The 21,326-nt window shown below is 33.3% G+C and overlaps 1 protein-coding gene across 1 annotated transcript in view; it reads right to left on the reverse strand.

The window, feature by feature from the left end:
• MCCC2 (methylcrotonoyl-CoA carboxylase 2) overlaps positions 1–21,326 on the reverse strand; it is an 83,023-nt gene that overhangs the window by 50,290 nt on the left and 11,407 nt on the right. The window contains exons 2-6 of the mRNA XM_031966790.1: positions 15,198–15,264; positions 11,913–11,997; positions 11,440–11,541; positions 8,613–8,740; positions 1,138–1,250 (exon numbers count right to left, since the gene is read on the reverse strand). Of these exons, the coding sequence (XP_031822650.1) occupies positions 1,138–1,250; positions 8,613–8,740; positions 11,440–11,541; positions 11,913–11,997; positions 15,198–15,264 (495 nt within the window). The remainder of the gene's footprint in view (positions 1–1,137; positions 1,251–8,612; positions 8,741–11,439; positions 11,542–11,912; positions 11,998–15,197; positions 15,265–21,326) is intronic.

Below are 21,326 nucleotides of genomic sequence, written 5' to 3' on the forward strand. Positions count from 1 at the left end.
AGAGAAAGTAAAGATATAGGATAATTTAGAAATGCCTCAATAGGCTAAAAGAGTAAAAGGATGATCCAACAATGAAGGCTAACAAGGAATCATCAGACAGGAAAGAGGAGAACCAAGAAAGAGCAGCAGTGTTACAGAAGTCAAGAAGTCTAGGAAGAAGAGAGATGATCAGCATTACAAGCTGAAAAGTAGTCAAGTAGAATAAGCACTGAGAAAAAAGCCACTGAATTTAGCCCAAACGAAAGACAACCAAAAAAGAATAATGTGAAGCTAAATAAGATAAAAAGAGCTCTGGGTATCTGGGGGAAAGTACCATAAAATATGAGTTACTTAAGATCCAACATCAGAATAACTGGAAAGTATACCGTTTAGTTAGGGCAACAGATTTCAGCTGACCATCCAATAATACATTCCAAAAAAACTTGTAAACTACCAAATAAATATGTCAATAGTTGTTAAGTTTTTATTGATGCTACTATACCAGTATATATTATACTCAATCTTGTGTCCTGAAATGTCTTATTTTCTTACAAACATAAAATTTGTCTGATTTCCACTGCCATCTCTTCTAGCTTATGACTAAGGTAAAAATCCTTCTTTAAATGAGCTACAAAAAAGATTGAGAACCAAAAGGACTGTATAAGTAGGCTCTGGGAAAATGACAACAGGCCATAAGAAGTATGCTACAAAACAGTTTTGAAATGGATGAAGTTAAAATAAAAAAGAACAGTTATATAAAGGAAAACAACTCTAAAAGACTTTAGTTGATAATGAAGCATGCCTGTCATTTTTCATTAGAAACATAATGGAAAATGAATGTGGAATGAAGCATTCATTTTCATTCATGGAAAGAACATTAATTTTTTTGCCTGACTATATTACAATGGAGGAGTAACATTAGTAAGGGGAAACAGGAAGAAATAATTAGTGAGTAGCAGAGATATTTTTTAAAATTAGTAAAATATTTTTAAATGCACAAAAAAACCAAAAGTTTCATAAAGGTACAGGGAAATTTTGTTACTATCAAAAAATATATTCTATATTAACAGTTCAGGTTTCACATATAATTGTTTTGTTCTTGCAAATTGAAAAGTTTTTTTTATAATCATTAAGTTCATAATAAAATTTTTAAATTACCTGTGAAATATTTTTAGAAGACATAATTGCTTGATTATAGAATATGCGACCAAAGTGATCTCGATCAGGAAATACTTCTGCTTGTCGAGGTAAGTTTGCACCTCCTGAATCAACTAAAGAAAATAAGAACATTATAACAATATATTACACCGATTATATATTATGACCAAATGAGATTTATATCAGGAATTCAGGTTTGTTTTAACATAAGGTAACCTATTATCACAATCGATAATAATGAAAATTTTAAAAACTATATGATTATATCAATAGATGCAGAAAAAGCTTTTGATAAAGTACAACACAAATTTCTTTTCAAAATAATTGAGAGTATTGGTATAAATGGATTTTTCCTTAAATTGATAAAAAGCATTTATCTAAAACCATAAAAAAGCATTATTTAATGAAGATAAACCAGAAGCTTGCCCAGTGTGATCAGATATGGAACAAAGATGCCCACTGCACCATTATTTTCAATATTGAATTGGAAAAATTATCAATAGCAATAAGAGAAGAAAAAATAGAAGGAATCATAATAGGGACTGAGATAATAATACTCTCTTCTTACAGACAATGTGATAATATATTTGAAAAATCTCAAAGACCTAAGAAAAAAGTTAATTGAAACAACTAATGATTTTAGCAAAATATCAAGACATAGAGTAAATCCACATAAATCATCAGCACTCCTACATTTCACAAGGAAAGTCCTGCAAGAAGAGATAATAAAAAGTACTTCATTTAAAATAACTCTAAACAGTATTAAAAAAAAAAAAAAAACACCTGGGAATATACCTGCCTAAACAAACCCACGAACTATAGTAACAAAATTATTTAAAAAAAAAAAAAAAAACACTTTTTAAACAAATAAAATCGGGTTTAAATAAGTGGAGAGATATTAATTGTTCATGAGTAGGCAGAGCCAATATAATAAAAATGACAATTTTACCTCAACTGATTTATATATTCAATGTTATCCCAATCAACCAAAAAGTTATTTTACTGTATTAGAAAAAAAAAGTTTAACAAAATTCATTTGGAAGAACAAAAAGTCAAAAATATCAAAGAAACTAATTGAAAAAACTGTAGAGGAAGGAGATTTAACAATACCAGATCTTGAAAGGTGTTATATGGCAATAATTATCAAAACTATCTGGTACTAAGAATAGAAATGTAGATCAAAGGTTCACAGTAGTCATAATTTACAGCAACAAATAAACAATAGCAACCTTCTATTTGACAAGTGTACAGACTTAAGATTTTGACATAAGTATTCATTATCTGGTTTAAAAAATGTTGGGAAAACTAGAAAGTAGTATGGCAGAAACTGGGCATAGGCCAATATAGTATACCATTTACCAAGATAAGATCAGAATGGATACATGACCTAGATTTAATGAGAGAATTTACAAGATAATTTGAAGAGCATGGAACATCCTACTTATCACACTTATGTGTAGGAGAACAATATGAATAAATGTATAATAAATTTAAGAATAGAGAGCAGACTACCACCTTCCTGAAGTTTTATCTGTGATGGTTTATATCCAGCAAGCAAATTAGCAATAAGGCTTCATTTCAATCTCTTTAAAGTACAGTTATTGCAGCAGTACTCAGAGGCAAAAAAGTAGGCCCTGGCTCCTGCGCTTTGAAGATACATCAAGATTAAACTTAGCAGCAAAGTGTACATGGAAAGTTGTATCTAAGTAGCCCACCCAGAGAAGTCTAGGAGGGAACCTTACCTGGGGCTTCCCTCTTTATTTAAAGAGGGAAGGTAGTTGCACATTGTTTCCAGAATAAATTTATGACAAAATGTGTGGGTATTTTTACCCCTCTTTACATAACAATAAGCTTACTATGAATTCTAAATTGCATGAAATAAACCTGTTTTCCCTTTAAAAAAAAGAATAGAGAGCAGAATGAGGTATAAAATAATTTCAATTATATTAAATTAAAAAGTTTTATGAATAAATAAATATAGCCAAGATCAGAAGGAAAACAGAAAACTGGGAGAAAAATTTTATAGACACTGCCTCAGATTGTTGTGCCACAGTTCTCTTTTAATTGTCCTGACTCAGTTTCCCTAAATTGGTTCTGCCTCAGTTTCCCTAATTGGTCCTGCCTCAGTTTCCTAATTGTTCTACCTCAATCCTCTTAGTTGCAACCCCCCTCTCCGGTTCATTAAGATTGATATAACTCTCCTCAGCAACGAGATCAACCAAATCATTTCCAATGGAGCAGTAATGAACTGAACCAGCTATGCCCAGAAAAAGAACTCTGGGAGATGACTAAAAACCATTACATTGAGTTCCCAATCCCTATATTTATGCACACCTGCATTTTTGATTTCCTTCATAAGCTAATTGTACAATATTTCAGAGTCTGATTCTTTTTGTACAGCAAAATAACGTTTTGGTCATGTATACTTATTGTGTATCTAATTTATATTTTAATATATTTAACATCTACTGGTCATCCTGCCATCTAGGGGAGGGGGTGGGGGGTAAGAGGTGAAAAATTGGAACAAGAGGTTTGGCAATTGTTAATGCTGTAATGTTACCCATGCATATATCCTGTAAATAAAAGGCTATTAAAAAAAAAAAAAAAAAGATTGATATAACTCAGGGCTATTTGCTCTAAGGTTATAAACTATCGATGTGTAAACTCAGAAAGGGGGACTCCAGACTTTTTGTAAAGTCTGTCTTAACTCCCCAGCTTGTTAGAATTTATGGTCCTACCCCCCAACCTTCAGAACTGAATTAATGGTTCCTGCCTGGAGATTCCCCCTCACCAGAGTTTGGACTCCACCCCCTGCCTTTGTTTAGCTACTGTGTATAAATATGTCATTGAGAACTTGCATTGGCTGCTAGATGCTGGCTGGATGCTGGATTCTTGGAGACGATAGTCTCATTCGGCCCTGGGACCAAACCACGGATCCATCTGGTCCCGGCATCTCTCTTCTATTTAATAAATTATTAAATACGCTCTAATCTCAATCTTGCCTCATTTTCTCCGGCATTACAAGATAAAGATCTCATATTTCAAATATATAAAGAACACTGAAAAGTCTATAAGAATACAAGTAATTTCCCAAATGAAACATAAATAATAAAAGAAATGAGAAAAACATCCCTCCAGCAAGAGGGACTGCTACAGATGCCAAAAATTGTGTAAGGGATTAACATCAATTATCATTGGCATTTAGTTCTCTCCATAACCAGAACCTCATTTACCTTCTAGACAATCTACAACTTTCCACCACTGGATTTTTTGCTCAGGCCAGTTCCATCTAGAATATCATCACCTTCATCATCACACATTCATATTCCTTGATCCAGCCTAAATCCTAAATTATATCACCTAAACACTCCACCCCAAAGTCATCTCTTCCTCCTCTGACTTGTTAAAGCATTTTTTCAGAATGAATCACTTTTTTCAATTATTTGATTTGTGGCCTCTCTAATGGTTATGAATTATTAAATATTTTATAATTTCACTTCTCATATGTATTGTGTCTATCTGCACTGCAAGCTCCAAAAGAGCCAAGTCTATAGTTTACAAGTCTTTATAATCCCTGCAGTACCCAATACATAGGTGTTTAGTAAATATTGGTTTATTTATTTTAATGTTTCAATTTATAGAGAGAAAAAAATGAAAATAAAAACAAAAATATTCTACTCGTACAAAGGAAAAATTTCTAACTTTTAATATCTATGCAAATAGACATTTGAACTAATTACATAAATGAACAGAGATGAAAGAAAGATAACTTTATTCATCAACATGTTCAAGGTAAAAAAACAAACAAAAAAAAAAAAAAAAAAAACACAGGAGATACTTAGCCAAGATATTACACTGAATCAGAGAACTTCAGGATTGGAAAAACCTTCAGTGGCTATCTAATCTAACTCATACACAAAAAAGAAACCTTCTTACAATATAATCAGCAAGTCCTCATCCACTCTTTATTTCAATATCTCCAATGACAAAGAATTCATTCCTATCAAGACTTCCCATTCCACTTTTAGATAATCCTAAGTTTTGGGAAATTTTTTCTGATATCCAGTCTAAGTCTATCACTTTTCAGCTTCTACTCTTAGTTGTTCCTGATTCTGCCCTCTAAGAACAAATAGAACAAATCTAACCCTACTTCCACATTATGATTCTTCAAAAACCTGAAGACAGTTATGATTCCCTTGTCTTCCTCCTCCAATCTAAACAAATCCTATTCTAGCAACTGATCCTCAGGTAGCATAGACTCAAGGCCTTTTACATCTTGTCTGCCTAACTCTGAATCCCCTTCAGTTATCAATGTCCTTCCTAAATTGTGGTGCCCTACACAAAGTATAATACCAAAGATTTATCCTAACAGAACACAGTCATGAAAAACATCCTGCAGAGTTCAAATTAAAATGAGATTCCCTACAATAATAAGATTTCAGGTGCTCCTGTTTATAGATTCTGTGCAGAACATATTAAGTCTCAAAATACTGCAGAACGAATGTTTGTGGCAGCCCTTTTTGTAGTGGCTAGAAACTGGAAACTGAATGGATGTCCATCAGTTGGAGAATGGCTGAATAAATTGTGGTATATGAAAATTATGGAATATTACTGTTCTGTAAGAAATGACCAACAGGATGATTTCAGAAAGGCCTGGAGAGACTTACACGAACTGATGCTAAGTGAAATGAGCAGGACCAGGAGATCATTATATACTTCAACAACAATACTAGATGATGACCAGTCCTGATGGATCAGGCCATCCTCAGCAACGAGATCAACCAAATCATTTCTAATGGAGCAGTAATGAACTGAACTAGCTATACCCAGAAAAAGAACTCTGGGAGATGACTAAAAACCATTACATTGAATTCCCAATCCCTATATTTATGCACACCTGCATCTTTGATTTCCTTCACAAGCTAATTGTACAATAATTCAGAGTCTAATTCTTTTTGTACAGCAAAATAATGTTTGTCATGTATACTTATTGTGTATCTAAGTTATATTTTAATATATTTAACATCTACTGGTCATCCTTGCCATTTAGGGGAGGGGGTGGGGGGGGTAAGAGGTGAAAAATTGGAACAAGAGGTTTGGCAATTGTTAATGCTGTAAAGTTACCCATGTATATATCCTGTAAATTAAAGACTATTAAATAAAAAAAAAAATAAATAAATAAATAAATAAAAAAAAAACAAAATACTGCAGAACTTCCTACGTAAAATCCATAATCACTCACGAATTTGATCTAATTATCTACCAAGGAAAAAACAAAATTACCTATGTCACTAGGTACACATGGTTGGATGAACAATTCATGAAGTTGGTCCACCATATCTTCATCTTGGATAGATACTGTGAATGGAAAATGAGTTGGGCCCAGGAATGGACAGGAAGAAAAAAACAGACTTAACAGCCTTTGGGGTGAAAAGCCTCATTAAACCATCATCCTAGAAAATAACACTGATTCTAAAAGACCAGTGATCAGAGACCATTTTGTGGGAGTGTTTATTTTTGGTTTTGCATATATATAGATACTTACCATAGACTTCGCAATAGAGATATTTAAAATGCCATTTCTTCCAAACTTTGTAATATTAATTATCTAACCTTATGAGAGTGAGCAAACAAATGTGAGTACTAGAGGCATATGAATTTTTTTCAAGAAAAAAATGTTGCAGTCATTCAAAACTTTAAAAAAGTCTATTAAAGGCTCAGGCTTCTGTGTTTACTGGTATGGAGATGATGGGCAGAAGGTCCATTAGCTGAGTAACTAAAATTTATCAAAGCTATAGTAACACTGCAGTCACTTAAAAAAATTCTTTGCATCTTAAAAGTAGCAGATAAGTTCTCCATAATAATCACCACAATGTAAATAGACTGATTTCTAAGAAGTAGTCCAACTCTGACTAACTAGAAAAGCAATGAAGTCTGAAGATAGGTAATACAATAACCTTTCTCCTCAGGACAGAAAAGTCAGGGAGTTATGAAGTAGAAGAGTGTATCCAATGTTAGATGTGGTCACTGTAGAAAATATTTTTGCTTAGTTGTTCTTTTTTCTTTTCACAAGGAAGGGTTCACTTTAGAGAGAGGAAAAAAAAATTTTCCCAAAGAAATGACTATGACAAAAAGATAAGTTTTCAATAAAATACATTTTTAGGAAAGTTATTTATAAAATTTTTACAAGATAGGAAATGAACACTAAGGGATTTATATATACTACATATATAATGATTTTTGGCACACAAATCTGCTTAATACAACTCTAACCTTAGACCCTTGCTAGCTGGTGACTTGGACAAGTCACTTTACCCTCTTTGCTTGTCTTCTCATATGTAAAATAGAGATAATAGCGAGGTATATGTTAGGATAACAGAAGATAATGTTGCAAGGATCAAATGAGATATTTGTAAGGGATTTAGCACATAGTAGATACTTAATAAATAAATGCTGTTTTCTTCTCTCTTCCCTTCAGTTCTAGATGTAATCTCCTTAAAATATTTATTACCCTCAGTTAAAGTTCTTACTTTAAAAGTGTCTTCTAGCATTTTATTAGAAATCAGTATTCAAAAATGAGATTATATAAAGAGGTGATGAAAATAGAATGCAGATTGAAGCACATTTTTCTAGGACATGTCTGATACAAAACTTTGGTCTGATGATCTGTGTTTATAACAGAAATGTTTGTTTTCTTACTTTCTCAATGGGATAAGATGGAGGGAAATGATGAGGAAAGAAGAAGATAAAGCATCTGCCTTTGTTTGGAAAAAAATACAATTTAAGCTTTTAAAAAATGGGATTTTTATACAAATACATTCTGATGATGAAATAAGTGATATGACCAAACTAAATATGTTGTTTAATCAAGTTTTAATACTAAAATCTTAGGCTGGTCAAGCATTCAGCTCAGGGATTCTTAAGCTGGGATCCATGAGTTTTTCTTATATTTTAGTAATTATATTCAATACAATTACTTCCTTCCTTCCTTCACAATCCTATATATTTCAAAACAATATTCTGGAAAGTGATCCACAGAACCCCTAATTTGGATGTTGAGAGTGTACATTTTCAGAAATTTAAAGAGACTAGTAGAAAAAGTCTTGGTAGACTTTTAAGTGATTAAAGGGCATTATACTGATTCTCTTGGAAATATAAAAAAACTATAATGCTTCGTGAAGCTTAAAATCTCAGAGTTGAGATAAGAAATGTACACAAATAATTATAAAACAAAATGGAAGTGAGATAAAGGGTGCTATATTAGAGTAAAGGAAAGACAAATTACTGTCAGTTGGTTATGGGAGAAGGAAAAGATCAGAATAGTCTTTGTAGAGACAAAGATTCAGCAAGCACCTACAATGCCATGGGTCACTGCTTCAGTGATCATCAAATAGATATATAGGCTTTTTCAACAGAATTATTTTTCATTTGCACTTTTAAGTATTGTGAAAATGATTTCATTATTGCTGACTTACCCAAATACAAGCAGGGGAGTCTATTTTGCAAGGCAATTTCCTGGGCACGTAGGTGTTTTTTCACTGTCACTGGGTAATAGGACCCACCTTTCACAGTTGCATCATTGGCAACAATCATGCATTCCACTCTGAAAGGCACAATTATCAATTGAATGTGAAAAATTTATGTAAAATTAAAGACCAATTTCGCTTTATCATTACAAGTCATTTCATCACAACTGTCTATTTCAATTCAATAATTATCTATGAAGTACCTCTGCGTTAATGTTGAAGACATACACATACACACACACACACACACACACACACACACATATATATATATATATATATATATATATATATATATATATATATATATTGATCTTACATTATCTACATGAAAATGACAATGAAATCCAAAAAAACCAACAAGGCTACCAAGTAAAAGAGTATAAAGTGGGGGGGGAGGCTAGATGGCACAGTGGATAGAGCACTGGTCCTGAAGTCAGGAGAACCTGAGTTCAGATGTAGCCTCAAACACTTAATACTTCCTAGCTGGAGTGTGTATCGCTTAACCCCAATTGCCTCAGGGGGAAAAAAAGATTATCAAGATGAAAAGGGGCCCAGAGGAGAGCCTTGAGGCTTATCTACAGTCAGTGGTGGAGAGGGGGGTAAATGAGGGATCATTCCATGAATTATGAAATAGTAAAAGAGACTGAGAAGGAACCCTCACCCAGTTAGGAAGAGAACCAAGAAAGAACAGTGCCACAAAAATTTAAAGAGGAATATCCAGAAAGAAAGGGTAATGAAAAGTATCAGATGCTGCAGTGATGTAGAGAAGGAATGGAATCTAATCAGTCATCAAATGTGGCAGGTGAGAGATCACTAGTCACTTTGGAGAAAGCAGTTTCTACTGAGTGATAAAGTTGGAAGCCATAGTAAGAAGGAGGTAAGAGAAAAGAAAGTGGCAACTGAAGAAGGGACCTTAAAACTCTCTAAAACTCTTTGAAAGAGAGATTCTCCCTGAACCCTGTGTCTGTGGGGACCTTGCTTGAGGACAAACAGCTTCATTCTGTAACTTAGGTGGGGTTGGTTGAGTCCTGAGCTGAAGAATTCCAACCCTATTGAATTAAAGAGACTCATTCAATTCTATTCAAATTCCAGCTCAAGCTGAAATCCAGCTTGTAGATAAAAAGGGCCAATTTGGAACTCCATCTACTAGCCCCATCAAGAGTAACCCCCAGCTTGTAGCCAAGGCTTATAAAAACTGCAACTTGGAACAACTCTGCAGAGGACCTAAGACGCCAAGGAATCTCTCTTCCTGGCATAGCAAGCCTCTGCTCACTGGAATAATATTCTCCTCCAATGCTACCCTCGCTTTATCCTCACCTATTTCCCTAACGAGACTTTATGCCTCTCTGACAGGATTTCTCTATGCCTCTCTGTTGGATTTCTCTATTAGAAATTTTACTTCCCAATGCCTATAATAAACCTCTTTTATCAATCTAGGTTTGGGGGGTCTGTAAATTTTACAGAGAATCTCTGCACTGCCAGAAGGGGGTTCCCCAAAACTCCCTACTCTTGTGCTGAATCCTAAGGGGGTGTAGGGGAGCCAAACCTCTCCATTTGGTTCCCTGAACCCCCGAATCTGCCACTAGACCTTATCATTTAACTCCCTGACCACCAGAAATCCTAATCTCATTTTGCTTCCCTAAATCTAGACCTCATCATTTGGTTCCCTGACAGAAGGGAACCCCAAAACCTAAATCTCATCATATTTTGGTTCCCAACCAGGAATCCTAAAAACTAGACATCCTCGTTTGGTGATGGACCAGAACCCTGAAAACTAGACCTCACCTCATCAGAAACAACAAAGGTAGATAGTTATTCCCAGAAGTTGGCTATGAAAGGGAGGAGAGATCTAGGAGTTTAACTCTAAGTGACGGTTCTTTAAAGAAGGAGGACATTCAAGTATGATTACAGCCACCAGGGAAGAATCCAGCAGACAAGGAGATTGAAGATTATAGAAACAAAGAGGTGATGCCAGTGGAGACCATCTGTAAGACAAACCAGTAAGTAGGGGACAGGATGAAGAATGCATCACTCAATAAAAAACATTTATTAAATAATTACTATAACACTGTACTAAGTGTTAGGGATACAAAGACTGAAATAAGGCAATTAATGCCCTCAAAGAGTTTCTATCCCAGTTGGGAAATACAACCTCTTTGCAGCTATGTAAACACAAAATCTATATAAAATATTCCATGATTACACTGTGACTAAGATAAACAACTAGGTGGTTATGATAAGGTAGCACTTGACCAGACAGCCTTGAAGCAAGCCAGGGAGCAACAATACAAGAACATTCTAGGAATGGTAGTAGCAGAAGACAGAATGTCACGTGAGGACCAGCAAGCAGGCCACTTTACCTGAAGTGTGAAAGTATGAAGAGAAACAATATGTAATCATCCAAGAACTAAAATATGGAAACAAATGGTATAAGAATTTGCATTTTATCCTAAAGGTGACAAGGAATCAATGAATATTCCTGATCCATCCAGTATTTCAGGAATAGCAATTTGGCAGCTGTGGAGAATAGACTGAAGAGTGGAGAGAAGTGTAGGGTATATATCACTGCTAATTCAGACTAGATAGAAAGGAAATAGGAAATTGGAGATCAAACTACTTTGAATTTAGATAGATTACATTAAATCCTCCCAATGAAGAAGCTCAAAAATTCTACAAATCTAAAATAGAAAGCAAAGTCCTAGTCATTTTAGTCATTTGAAAAGTTTTGTTTTTTTTTCTAAGCTGCATAATAGAAAACACATAAGGTTCTTACCCTGACACTCGGCCAATGCCTGTAATAATTCCACCAGCTGGGACCTCTTCATTACCGTACAACTGATAACCTGCAAACTGAGAAAACTCCAGGAATGGAGACCTGCAGGAAAGAAAAGGATATCACATAAATTACTGCAACGAAACACAGTAAATATGTTTAAAAAAATTTTTTTCCCAAATAAAAGGCATTTTTCTTTATTGATAATTTTCAAAGGTATATCTTATAAAGAAATTTTCAAATGAAAATCAAGAATTGCAATTTTATTGGCTAAAAAACTTATAATAGAAATGAAATATCGCTATAATTAGCCAGGTAAATAATAAATATTAAGTGCCAATTATGCTGGAGATACAGAAAATGGTGAAAGACGGTGCTTCTCAATTAATCCTCATAAATATCCATTTCCAATAACCATATAAATTAGGAGAGATATTCTACATTACCTCTCCTATATTAAAAAATATACTAACCCTGGATCTAGGAGTCTATCAATTCTTTCTCTAGGAAGCAGTTTTCCTCTTGATGTATGCAGTTTCCGTGCTTTCTCTCCACCTCCTATGACAATTAAATGATTCATTAACATTACAATAATAACTATATTTATATAGTCCTTTAAAGTATGTAAAATACTAAATATACATTTTCATTTGATCCTTATAATTGCTTTATAAAATAAATAGTGTAAGTAATATCCTCTTTATATACATCCCTTGTTCTCCACTTACAGATACTAACCTATTTCAGACTCTCATTCTCTCTCACCTAGACTGTTATATCATCTCCCTGCCTCAAGTCTTTTCTTCTTTCTATTCAATTACCAAAGCTATATTCCTAAAATACAGATCTATGTCAGTCTGCAATTCAAGAAGCTTCATTAGTTCTCTTGTGTCTATAAGAAGATCCAATACAAATTCCTCTATCTGGCACAAAAGCATTTCATAAAAGGTTTCCAATCACTTTTTTAGGCTTTTTCCACATCCTGTATACTGTCCTGTTCAACAGACCTCCATGCTATTGCCAGAACCTGACATTCCATCCCTCATGTCCTTGCCACAGGATAAATATTCATCATTCCTGAAATCTTCCTTCCATAGCTCTGCCTCCAAGAATCCTTATTTTCCTTTGAAGCTCAGTTCAACTGCCACTTCCTACACAAATGCTTTTCCTGATCCCTTCACTTTTTCAGGGCCTTATGTCCTACTCCCCTATTTGTCTATACATATTTTGTGCTGACTGATCTATGCAAACAGTGTTTCTCACTAAAAGAATGTAAACCCCTTGAGATAGCACAATGCCTTATACATAGTGGGTATTTTTGCTAAATGCTTACTGAATGAACACATTTTCTTTGAGATCAAATAATTTATTGTTAAGAAGCCTAATTACAAGTGACAGACTCCATATTTAGACTGGTCATCAAGAAGCAGATATAATCTGTTAGTGGTATACTCAGAAGTTGTAGTAGCTTAGTTAAAAAAATAATAAGCCAGACTCTGTACTCTACTATCATTGTCTTTGAGAACCCCAGGTCACCTTCATACCATGGTAAAATATTATAATGGAACTTTGTGAAGGCAATGGACATAGGTGATAATGCTTAATAAATGTTTGCTGACTAAATGACTAGCAAAAATATCCCTTTTAAGCTTAAACTTTCTTCAGTAGAATTAGGTAGCAGCTTTAAAGAATTATTGGCCTTTTTAAATTGTTAACTTCATAAAGGTCAAAATATACAGTATGGCTATATTACACTAATCAGAAAATAATCAGAATTTTGGGGGGCTCCTTACAACTATACTACTGATACATAAAATGGTAATTCAGCATTGAACAAGCACTAATATATGTTAGCCCTTCAGTAAATGAAATTAAATAACATGCTCAAGTCTTTATTAATAATAAAGCTATAAATACATCCTTACTCTTTCCTGAACAAGTGATTAAGTCTCCAAAAAAAAAACAATACTACAGGCTGAAACATAATGGAATTTGAAGTTCATTCAAAGGAAATCTGAAACAAAGGCAAAAATGACAACATTAGGGGAGGAAAAGAAAGAGGGGAGAGAGGAAGAGAACAAAAGGTGAGGGAAAATTAGCTATTCACAATCCTATCCATTTAGCAAGGCTTCCTCCAAATAAAAACATTTTACTTCATTATTCTAAGATGACACTTTAAAACTGATATTTCTAATTCTTTATTTTTTTAAGAAAAAAAATTAACAAGGAAAGTATATCATTATGAAATTAGAAAGCTCATGGAAAAAGGGGGGAGGACAAAACAAATTACACTCTCATCTCTTGTTCTATGTGTGTGTACAAAGAAAAATACAAAATAAAATACAAAATGCTAGGAATATAGTAAGAACCCCATACCCTTATCTGCCCCCTCCCCAAGAAATTGATAAATTAGAACAATTCTAGGGTGAGTAACCGTACCAGGTACAGGCAACATTGTAAAGTAGGTAATCTCTTATTACCTCATCTCTTATTAGATCATCTTTCTGTTTTGGTACCTATCTAGCAAGTAAGCAATAATACCATTCTCATTTAGTGTTGTAAAATTCCTCACCTATCTTTTGTCATGCCTAAGTCTCCTTTCCACATAAATGCTCTTGTTCAAAAGACAAAATAATAAGGCAAAAATATGAACAAGATTATGGATTAGTGACCCATCCTAAATAATTAGCAGAAGTTTTTTGGAGACCATAACTTATTCCTAAGTATAGGTTATAAAAGCATAGTATTTGAGCCAGAGGGTTTCTGAAAGGTTATCTATTCTATTATTCTCACTTTATACCTGACAGAATTGATATCTATAAAGTAGCACAAGTAATTGAACCCAAATCCTCCAACTCCAATAGCATTCTCTCCAGTATCACACAATGCTTATAAGGACTTCAATGGTGCTAGTTAAAGAATGTAGCAAACCTACAGAGGAATACAGACACTTCTTCAAATTATCTCATTAAATACACCTTTTACTCTACTTAAGAACAGGCCAGCCTTTAAGAATATATAATTTCTTTTCTGACTAATAAATTAATGAGCATTTATCAACAGATAATTTATCAATAGAAAATAATTCCTTTAGAGTAAAGATTGTGTCATTAATTGCATTTGTATCCCTGGCATCTAGCACAATATCTAGCATACAGTAGGCATTTAAATGCTTATTGATTAACTGACTCATTAATGAAGTATGGCAGGGATTGTAGTAGAGAATACAAAACGAAAATCAAAAATAGCTCCTGCCAACAAAGAGCTTATATTCTATTGATAGAAACAACATTTAGCTATGTGAATAAATGCAAAGTATATAAGAAGTACAAGTTACTTGGGGAGAGGAAAGAAATATTAGTAACTGGAACAAATCAAGAGTGGCCTTTTGTACAAAGTGGCACTTTATTCTGAGCCGTCAAGGAAGCTGAAGGTTTTAAGAGGCAAAGATTAGAAGGAAGTACACTGAAGCAAGGCACAATGAAAGAGAGTTATATGCAAGGAACAACAAAATTAAGGCCGACATTGTAAAGAAGATACAACATAATAAATTTAGAAAGAAAATCTGGGTGAAATTATAAAGGATTTTAAATGCCAAACAAAGGAATTTCATCCTAGGGACAACAGAAAGTCACTTCAACTTTTGGGCAAGAGAAAACCATTATGCTTCAGATATATCACTTTGACAAATCTTCACAGGATAAATTATAGAGGCATAAAATTAAATTTTAAAATAAAATAAAATTTTTTATATTTACCTAATATGATATGTTCTGTTCGCTCATGAAGTTCAGTTACTAGAGCTTTCATTCGTTCATAGTTTTCCTAGAACAGATTTTTAAAAAGAATTAAAAAGTTACATGGAAATAGATAAATGGTCAGAGGATATAATAAAATAGCAGTGGTATAGTAGAAGCAACAGCAGCAAAAGATCTCATCATCATTATCACTGGTCTGCTAAGTTATTTACATGTTAATTCATTTGATTCTCATAACAACTCTTTGATTTAGGTACTATTATTGTGTCCATCTGACAGATGAGGTAATTGAAACTTAAAAAGCTTAAATGATTTGACTAAGGTGACACAATCAGGAAGTGTCTGAGGCAGGATTTGAACTCAGGTCTGACCCCAAGTCTAGTACTATCTCCATTTCATCTAGATAAAGAAACACTCAAGAAAAGAATTATAGACTAATATAATAACAACACTCCAAATCACTAATAAAAAGCAAAATGCAAACCAAAAGAGCCATGTCACTTCTTTCTCCCTGAAACATCATTTTTCCCTTTCATTCTATTACTATTATACTAAGATAAGTTATCATTTAGTTATATGCAGAAAAGGTTTTATTAAACAGGCTATATTTACAAAGTACTTTAAGATTAAGAAAATATTTTCTTCACATATACACACACACATGAAATAGTATATTATTTCAGTTTACACATATAATAAACAGGGTTAAAAAAAAACAATTTTGTCAGAGTCATTCAAGTAGTCACAACCAATGGCAATCATGCTTAATATCTGGAAAGTACCAGAAGGATCAGGCAAGAAGTAAAAGTTTTGGGGAAAATCAAATCAAAATCTGAACACAGTAGTCAGGAGCCTAGATAGCAGTCCAAAGAGCTGCAACAAGCTAGAAGGAATATAAAAGGTATTCAAGAGTGGGAAGTACATTCCAATTACAGATTAAATAAATCTGTCCTTGAGTGGGTATAAATCCAGACAGTCAATAGTGTGAATGAAAGGCAAAGGTAAAGTGTTTCCATTGTTTCTATTATCAGTTTCTATTTTCAATTTCTAGTATCAGTTTAATAGCCTCCCAAAAGTCTAAACAAAATATTTGCCTTTTTACTAAAACAAGAATGATATGCAGAGAGAAAGTTTGGGAAAGAAGTATCCTATTTGTTACATGTTTTCATTTCAATGAGAGGATTGCAATTAAATAACTTCTTAGTTTCGTTACAGTTCTAAAACTCTTATTATGATACAAAAAGAAAATCAAAAATAATTCCTGCCAACAAAGAGCTTATATTCTATTGAAAGAAATAACATGTAGCCATGTGAATAAATGCAAAGCACATAAAAAGTACAAGTTATTTTGGAGGAGGAATACCATTTGTCCAAATATTTTTTTAAAGTAACCCATTTGTAAACTAATAAACTAATGGAAGTTGCAGCAAAAGAGGTTGCATAGAATTTTTTAAGACTGATATTTTATGTTATGGAATATTATTGTTCTGTAAGAAATGACCAGCAGGATGAATACAGAGAGGATTAGCGAGACTTACATGAACTGATGCTGAGTGAAATGAGCAAAACCAGGAGATCATTATATACCTCAACAATGATACTGTATGAGGATGTATTCTGATGGAAGTGGATTTCTTCGACAAAGAGATCTAACTCAGTTTCAATTGATCAATGATGGACAGAAGCAGCTACACCCAAAGAAAGAACACTGGGAAATGAATGTAAACTGCTTGCATTTTTGTCTTTCTTCCCAGGTTATTTTTATCTTCTGAATCCAATTCTTCCTGTGCAACAAGTGAACTGTTTGGTTCTGCACACATATATTGTATCTAGGATACACTATGACATATTTAATTTGTATAGGAGAATAAGTCAAATAGGAGGGGGTGAAGGAAGGGAGGGGAGAAGTCGGAACAGAAGTGAGTGCAAGGGATAATGTTGTAAAAAAAAAAAAACTACCCAGGCATGGACTCTGTCAATAAAAAGTTATAATAATAAAAAAAAAAAAAAAGACTGATACTCTAAAGTTATATTTTTAAGAGTTATATTTTGTAAATAATTTGAAGCTACCTCAAAATCTAATATAATTTTTCTGATTCTATAATACTTCAGTCTATTTTAATTATTACTATTTTGCTTTTTCTAGCACCAAAATGACCCAGTTACCAACCTAATTACATACTAATGCTTATGAAGTGAAATTAACAGGACTAGATTGAAAATTTAAAGAAAGGTATAAGAGACCAAGAAATAACAAAAGAGATTATAAAGAATGAGAAAATAGAATTTGAAACATCTTATAAGAAAAATGAGAGACCTGGAGAATACGTCAAAAAGGGAAAATATAAGAATAATTGGACTGCCAGAAAGTTGTAACCAAAAAGAAAACATTGACACAATAATGACACAATAAAGGAATTAATACAAGAAAATTGTCCTGGCACTTAACACTTCCTAGCTGTGAGATCCTGGGCAAGTCACTTAACCCCAATTGCCTCAGAGAGAGAAGGAAGGAAGGAAGGAAGGAAGAGAGGGAGGGAGGAAGAAAGAAAGAGAGAAAGCAAGAAAGCAAGAAAGCAAGAAAGCAAGCAAGAAAGCAAGAAAGCAAGAAAGCAAGCAAGAAAGCAAGAAAGCAAGAAAGCAAGAAAGCAAGAAAGCAAGAAAGCAAGAAAGAAAGAAAGAAAGAAAGAAAGAAAGAAAGAAAGAAAGAAAGAAAGAAAGAAAGAAAGAAAGAAAATTGTCCTGGGGTGACAGAACATGAGGGGGAAGAAATAGAAAAAATCCACCCATCTTTACCTCAAAGGGATCCTTTGTAGAAAACACTTAGGAATGTTATTGCCAAGTTTTGAAACCCCTTGATCAAAAAGAAAATTTTGCAAGAAACAAGAAAAAAACAATTAGAACTACAATTAGAATTGTACAAGACTTAGCAACTACAATAAAAAACTGCAGATCTTGGAATCTTATCAACAGGCAAGCAAAAGAACTAGGCCTACAGCCAAAAATATCATATCCAGCAAAATTATCTATAATTTTGAATGAGAAAAAACATTCAATAAATTTGCAGATTTTCAAGACTTTCTATCAACCAAACCTGAACTTAGCAGAAAACTTAACATATAAGAGCCACTATCAAAGATCAAGTTTAAGGAATTCAACATGGACAAACTGTCTAAACATGGACAAATTATTTTTTTATATAGGAAATATATACTTTATGTTTAAGATTTACATCAATAATAGGTAAGCTTAAAAGAAAGAATGAGACAGTAAAGATAAAAATAGTAATCATTTTATATAAATGAAGTACAGAGAAAGAACAGACACAGAGCCATTAGAGGGGAGAGGAGGACTCATAGTTCTGAAAACCTACTCACATCAGGAATGGGTTCAAAAGGCAACATTACAAATATACCATAAAGGTTATAGCACCCTCCAAAATCTATAGAAATAAGGGAGGGGAGATGGGTAGATGGGGAAGCAAAGGATGAAGGAAGAAGACAAGGGAAGGATTCCCGGGGGAGGGAGGTGGAGGTTAAGTAATAGTAAGCCAAGTTATGGAGCAGAATTTAATGAAAAGTCAGAAGGGATAGAAAAGATTATGTATGTGGATATGTGTGTGAATGTGTATATACATGTATATATCTACATATATACATAAATATATATTTTCTTAACTGTAGCTTGCTTGAGAGTGGGGACAATGAAAAAGAGATATGTGTATGTATGCATATTATCTATATCTACATATGTGTATATAAATATATTTTTTAACTATAGCCTGCTTGGAGATGGGGGAGGTAATTGAAGGAGGGAAAAAAGAATAAAGTAAATAAGATGTGCAGCAGAGAACAAAAGAACAATTTACCAGGAAGTAAAGAAAAGGTGAATACTCATGAATATAAATTATTCTACTAATATATGTACTTTCTCAAATTGGTATCATTTAATAAAATAGTACATACTATTTTTGTGAAAAAGATAGATTTGGGCAAGACAATACTATACCTAAATGGATTCTGAGCTGGTTCAACAACTGGATCCAAAGAATCATCATGAATGATCCCAGGTCAGCTTGAAGAGGGAGTACTCTCCCAAGAATCAGAGTTTGGCCCTGAGTTGTTTAATATGTTTATCAATGACTTAGATAAAGCTATAAAGGGCATACTCAACACCTTTGCAGATAACTCAAATTTGGGAGAAAGCTAAACACCAGGGAAGTCAGGATCCAAAAAGATATTGAAAAGCTAGAATATTGAGCTGAATCTACTTTAAGATAAATTTATTAGATCTTAATGAAAAATCTGGTTCAAAAGAATGATTTTTAAAATATAAGATAAGGGCAGCTAGATGAGACAGTGGATCGGGCACTGGCCCTGGACTTAGGAGTACTTAAGTTCAAATGTGACCTCAGACACTTAATACTTACTACCTATGTAACTCTGGTTAAGTCACTTAACCCCAATTGCTTTGTCAAAAAAAAAAAGTACATGTGTGCATATACATATATGTTCATTTAAATATATATAAAATATTAAAGTATAATATTATAAATATATATAAAACATAAAAGTATAATATTATATATATATATATAAGATAAAAGAGGCAAGATTTAGGATGTAGTTTGTCTGAAAAAAAATTTGAAGGCTTTAGTGGCCTACAAACTTAGAATGATAAAAAAGAATGTGATGCTAAAGTGATTTTGGGCAGCAACAAGAAAAGCAAAGTTTTAAATCAAATCCATCAGGGTTGATGAAAGGAACTAAATAGTTAACAAGGAAAAGAAAAATTAGGAAGCTAGAGGAGACAGAGGGAAAGATATGACTAATATCTTTTTTAAGAATTTGAAAGGTAAACATATAGGAATAGAGAGGATCTAGTAAGCCACAGAAGGCAGAACTATGATTAATGAGTGAAACTTGTAAATGGGCAAATGTAGAAAAAACTTGAGTTTCCAAAAGCAAAATGAACAGTCCACATGATAATGAATCCCTCCTGCAATGGATGTCTTTCAGAAGAGGGTAGAAACCATTTCTAGAACAGAATGTGAAAGATATTATTTTAGAATAATGTATTAGTTGATAAATGGTCAAAGAAAATGAACAATTTTCAGATGAAATTAAAACCATTTCTGGTCATAGGAAAAATAATCTATTGATTAGAGAAATGCCAATTAAAAACTCTGAGGTACCACTATACACCTCTCAGATTTGCTAAGATAACAGGAAAAGATAATGATAAATGTTGGAGGAGATGTGGGAAAACTGAGACACTAATACATAACAATGTAGTGGAGTTGTGAACTGATCCAACCATTCTGGAGAACAATTTGGAACTATGCTCAAAAGGGTATCAAACTGTGCATACCCTTTGATCCAACAGTATCTCTACTGAGTCTGTATCTCAAAGAGATCATAAAAATGGGAAAAGGATCCACTTGTGCAAAACTGGAAACTGAGTGGATGCCTATCAATTGGATAATGGCTGAATAAGTTATGGTTTATGAATGTTACAGAACATTACTGTTTTATAAGAAATGATCAACAGAATGATTTCAGAAAGACCTGAAGAAATTTACATGCACTAATACTAAGCGAAGTGAGGAGACTCAAGAGAACTTTGAACACAGCAACAAGATTATGTGTTGATTAATTATGATGGACGTGGCTCTTTTCAACAATTAGATGATTCAGGTCAATTCCAATAGACTTGAGGCAAGCCATCTGGATGCATTTGCATCCAGAAAGAGGGTTATGGAGACTGAATGTGGATCACAATATAGTATTTTCACCTTTTTTATTGTTGTTTGCTTTTTTTCTTTCTCATATTTTCCCTTTTTGATCTGATTTTTCTTGTGCAGTGATAAATATAGAAATATATACAGAAGATTTGAATGCTTAACATATACTCGATTACTTGCTGGCTAGGAAAATGAAGTAGAGGGAAGGAAGGGAGAAAAATTTGGAGCACAAGATTTTACAAGAGTAAATGTTGAAAACTATCTTTGCATGTATTTTGGAAATAAAAAATTATTATTTAAAAAAAGAAGAATGTATTAGAGTAGATAGCTTCTGACTCCCTTCCAATTTTGAAATTCTGTGATTCTGAAACCCTGCCATCCCCTAT

The sequence above is a fragment of the Sarcophilus harrisii genome, chromosome 1 (genome assembly GCF_902635505.1).
Source record: "Sarcophilus harrisii chromosome 1, mSarHar1.11, whole genome shotgun sequence".
Lineage (NCBI taxonomy): Eukaryota > Metazoa > Chordata > Mammalia > Dasyuromorphia > Dasyuridae > Sarcophilus > Sarcophilus harrisii.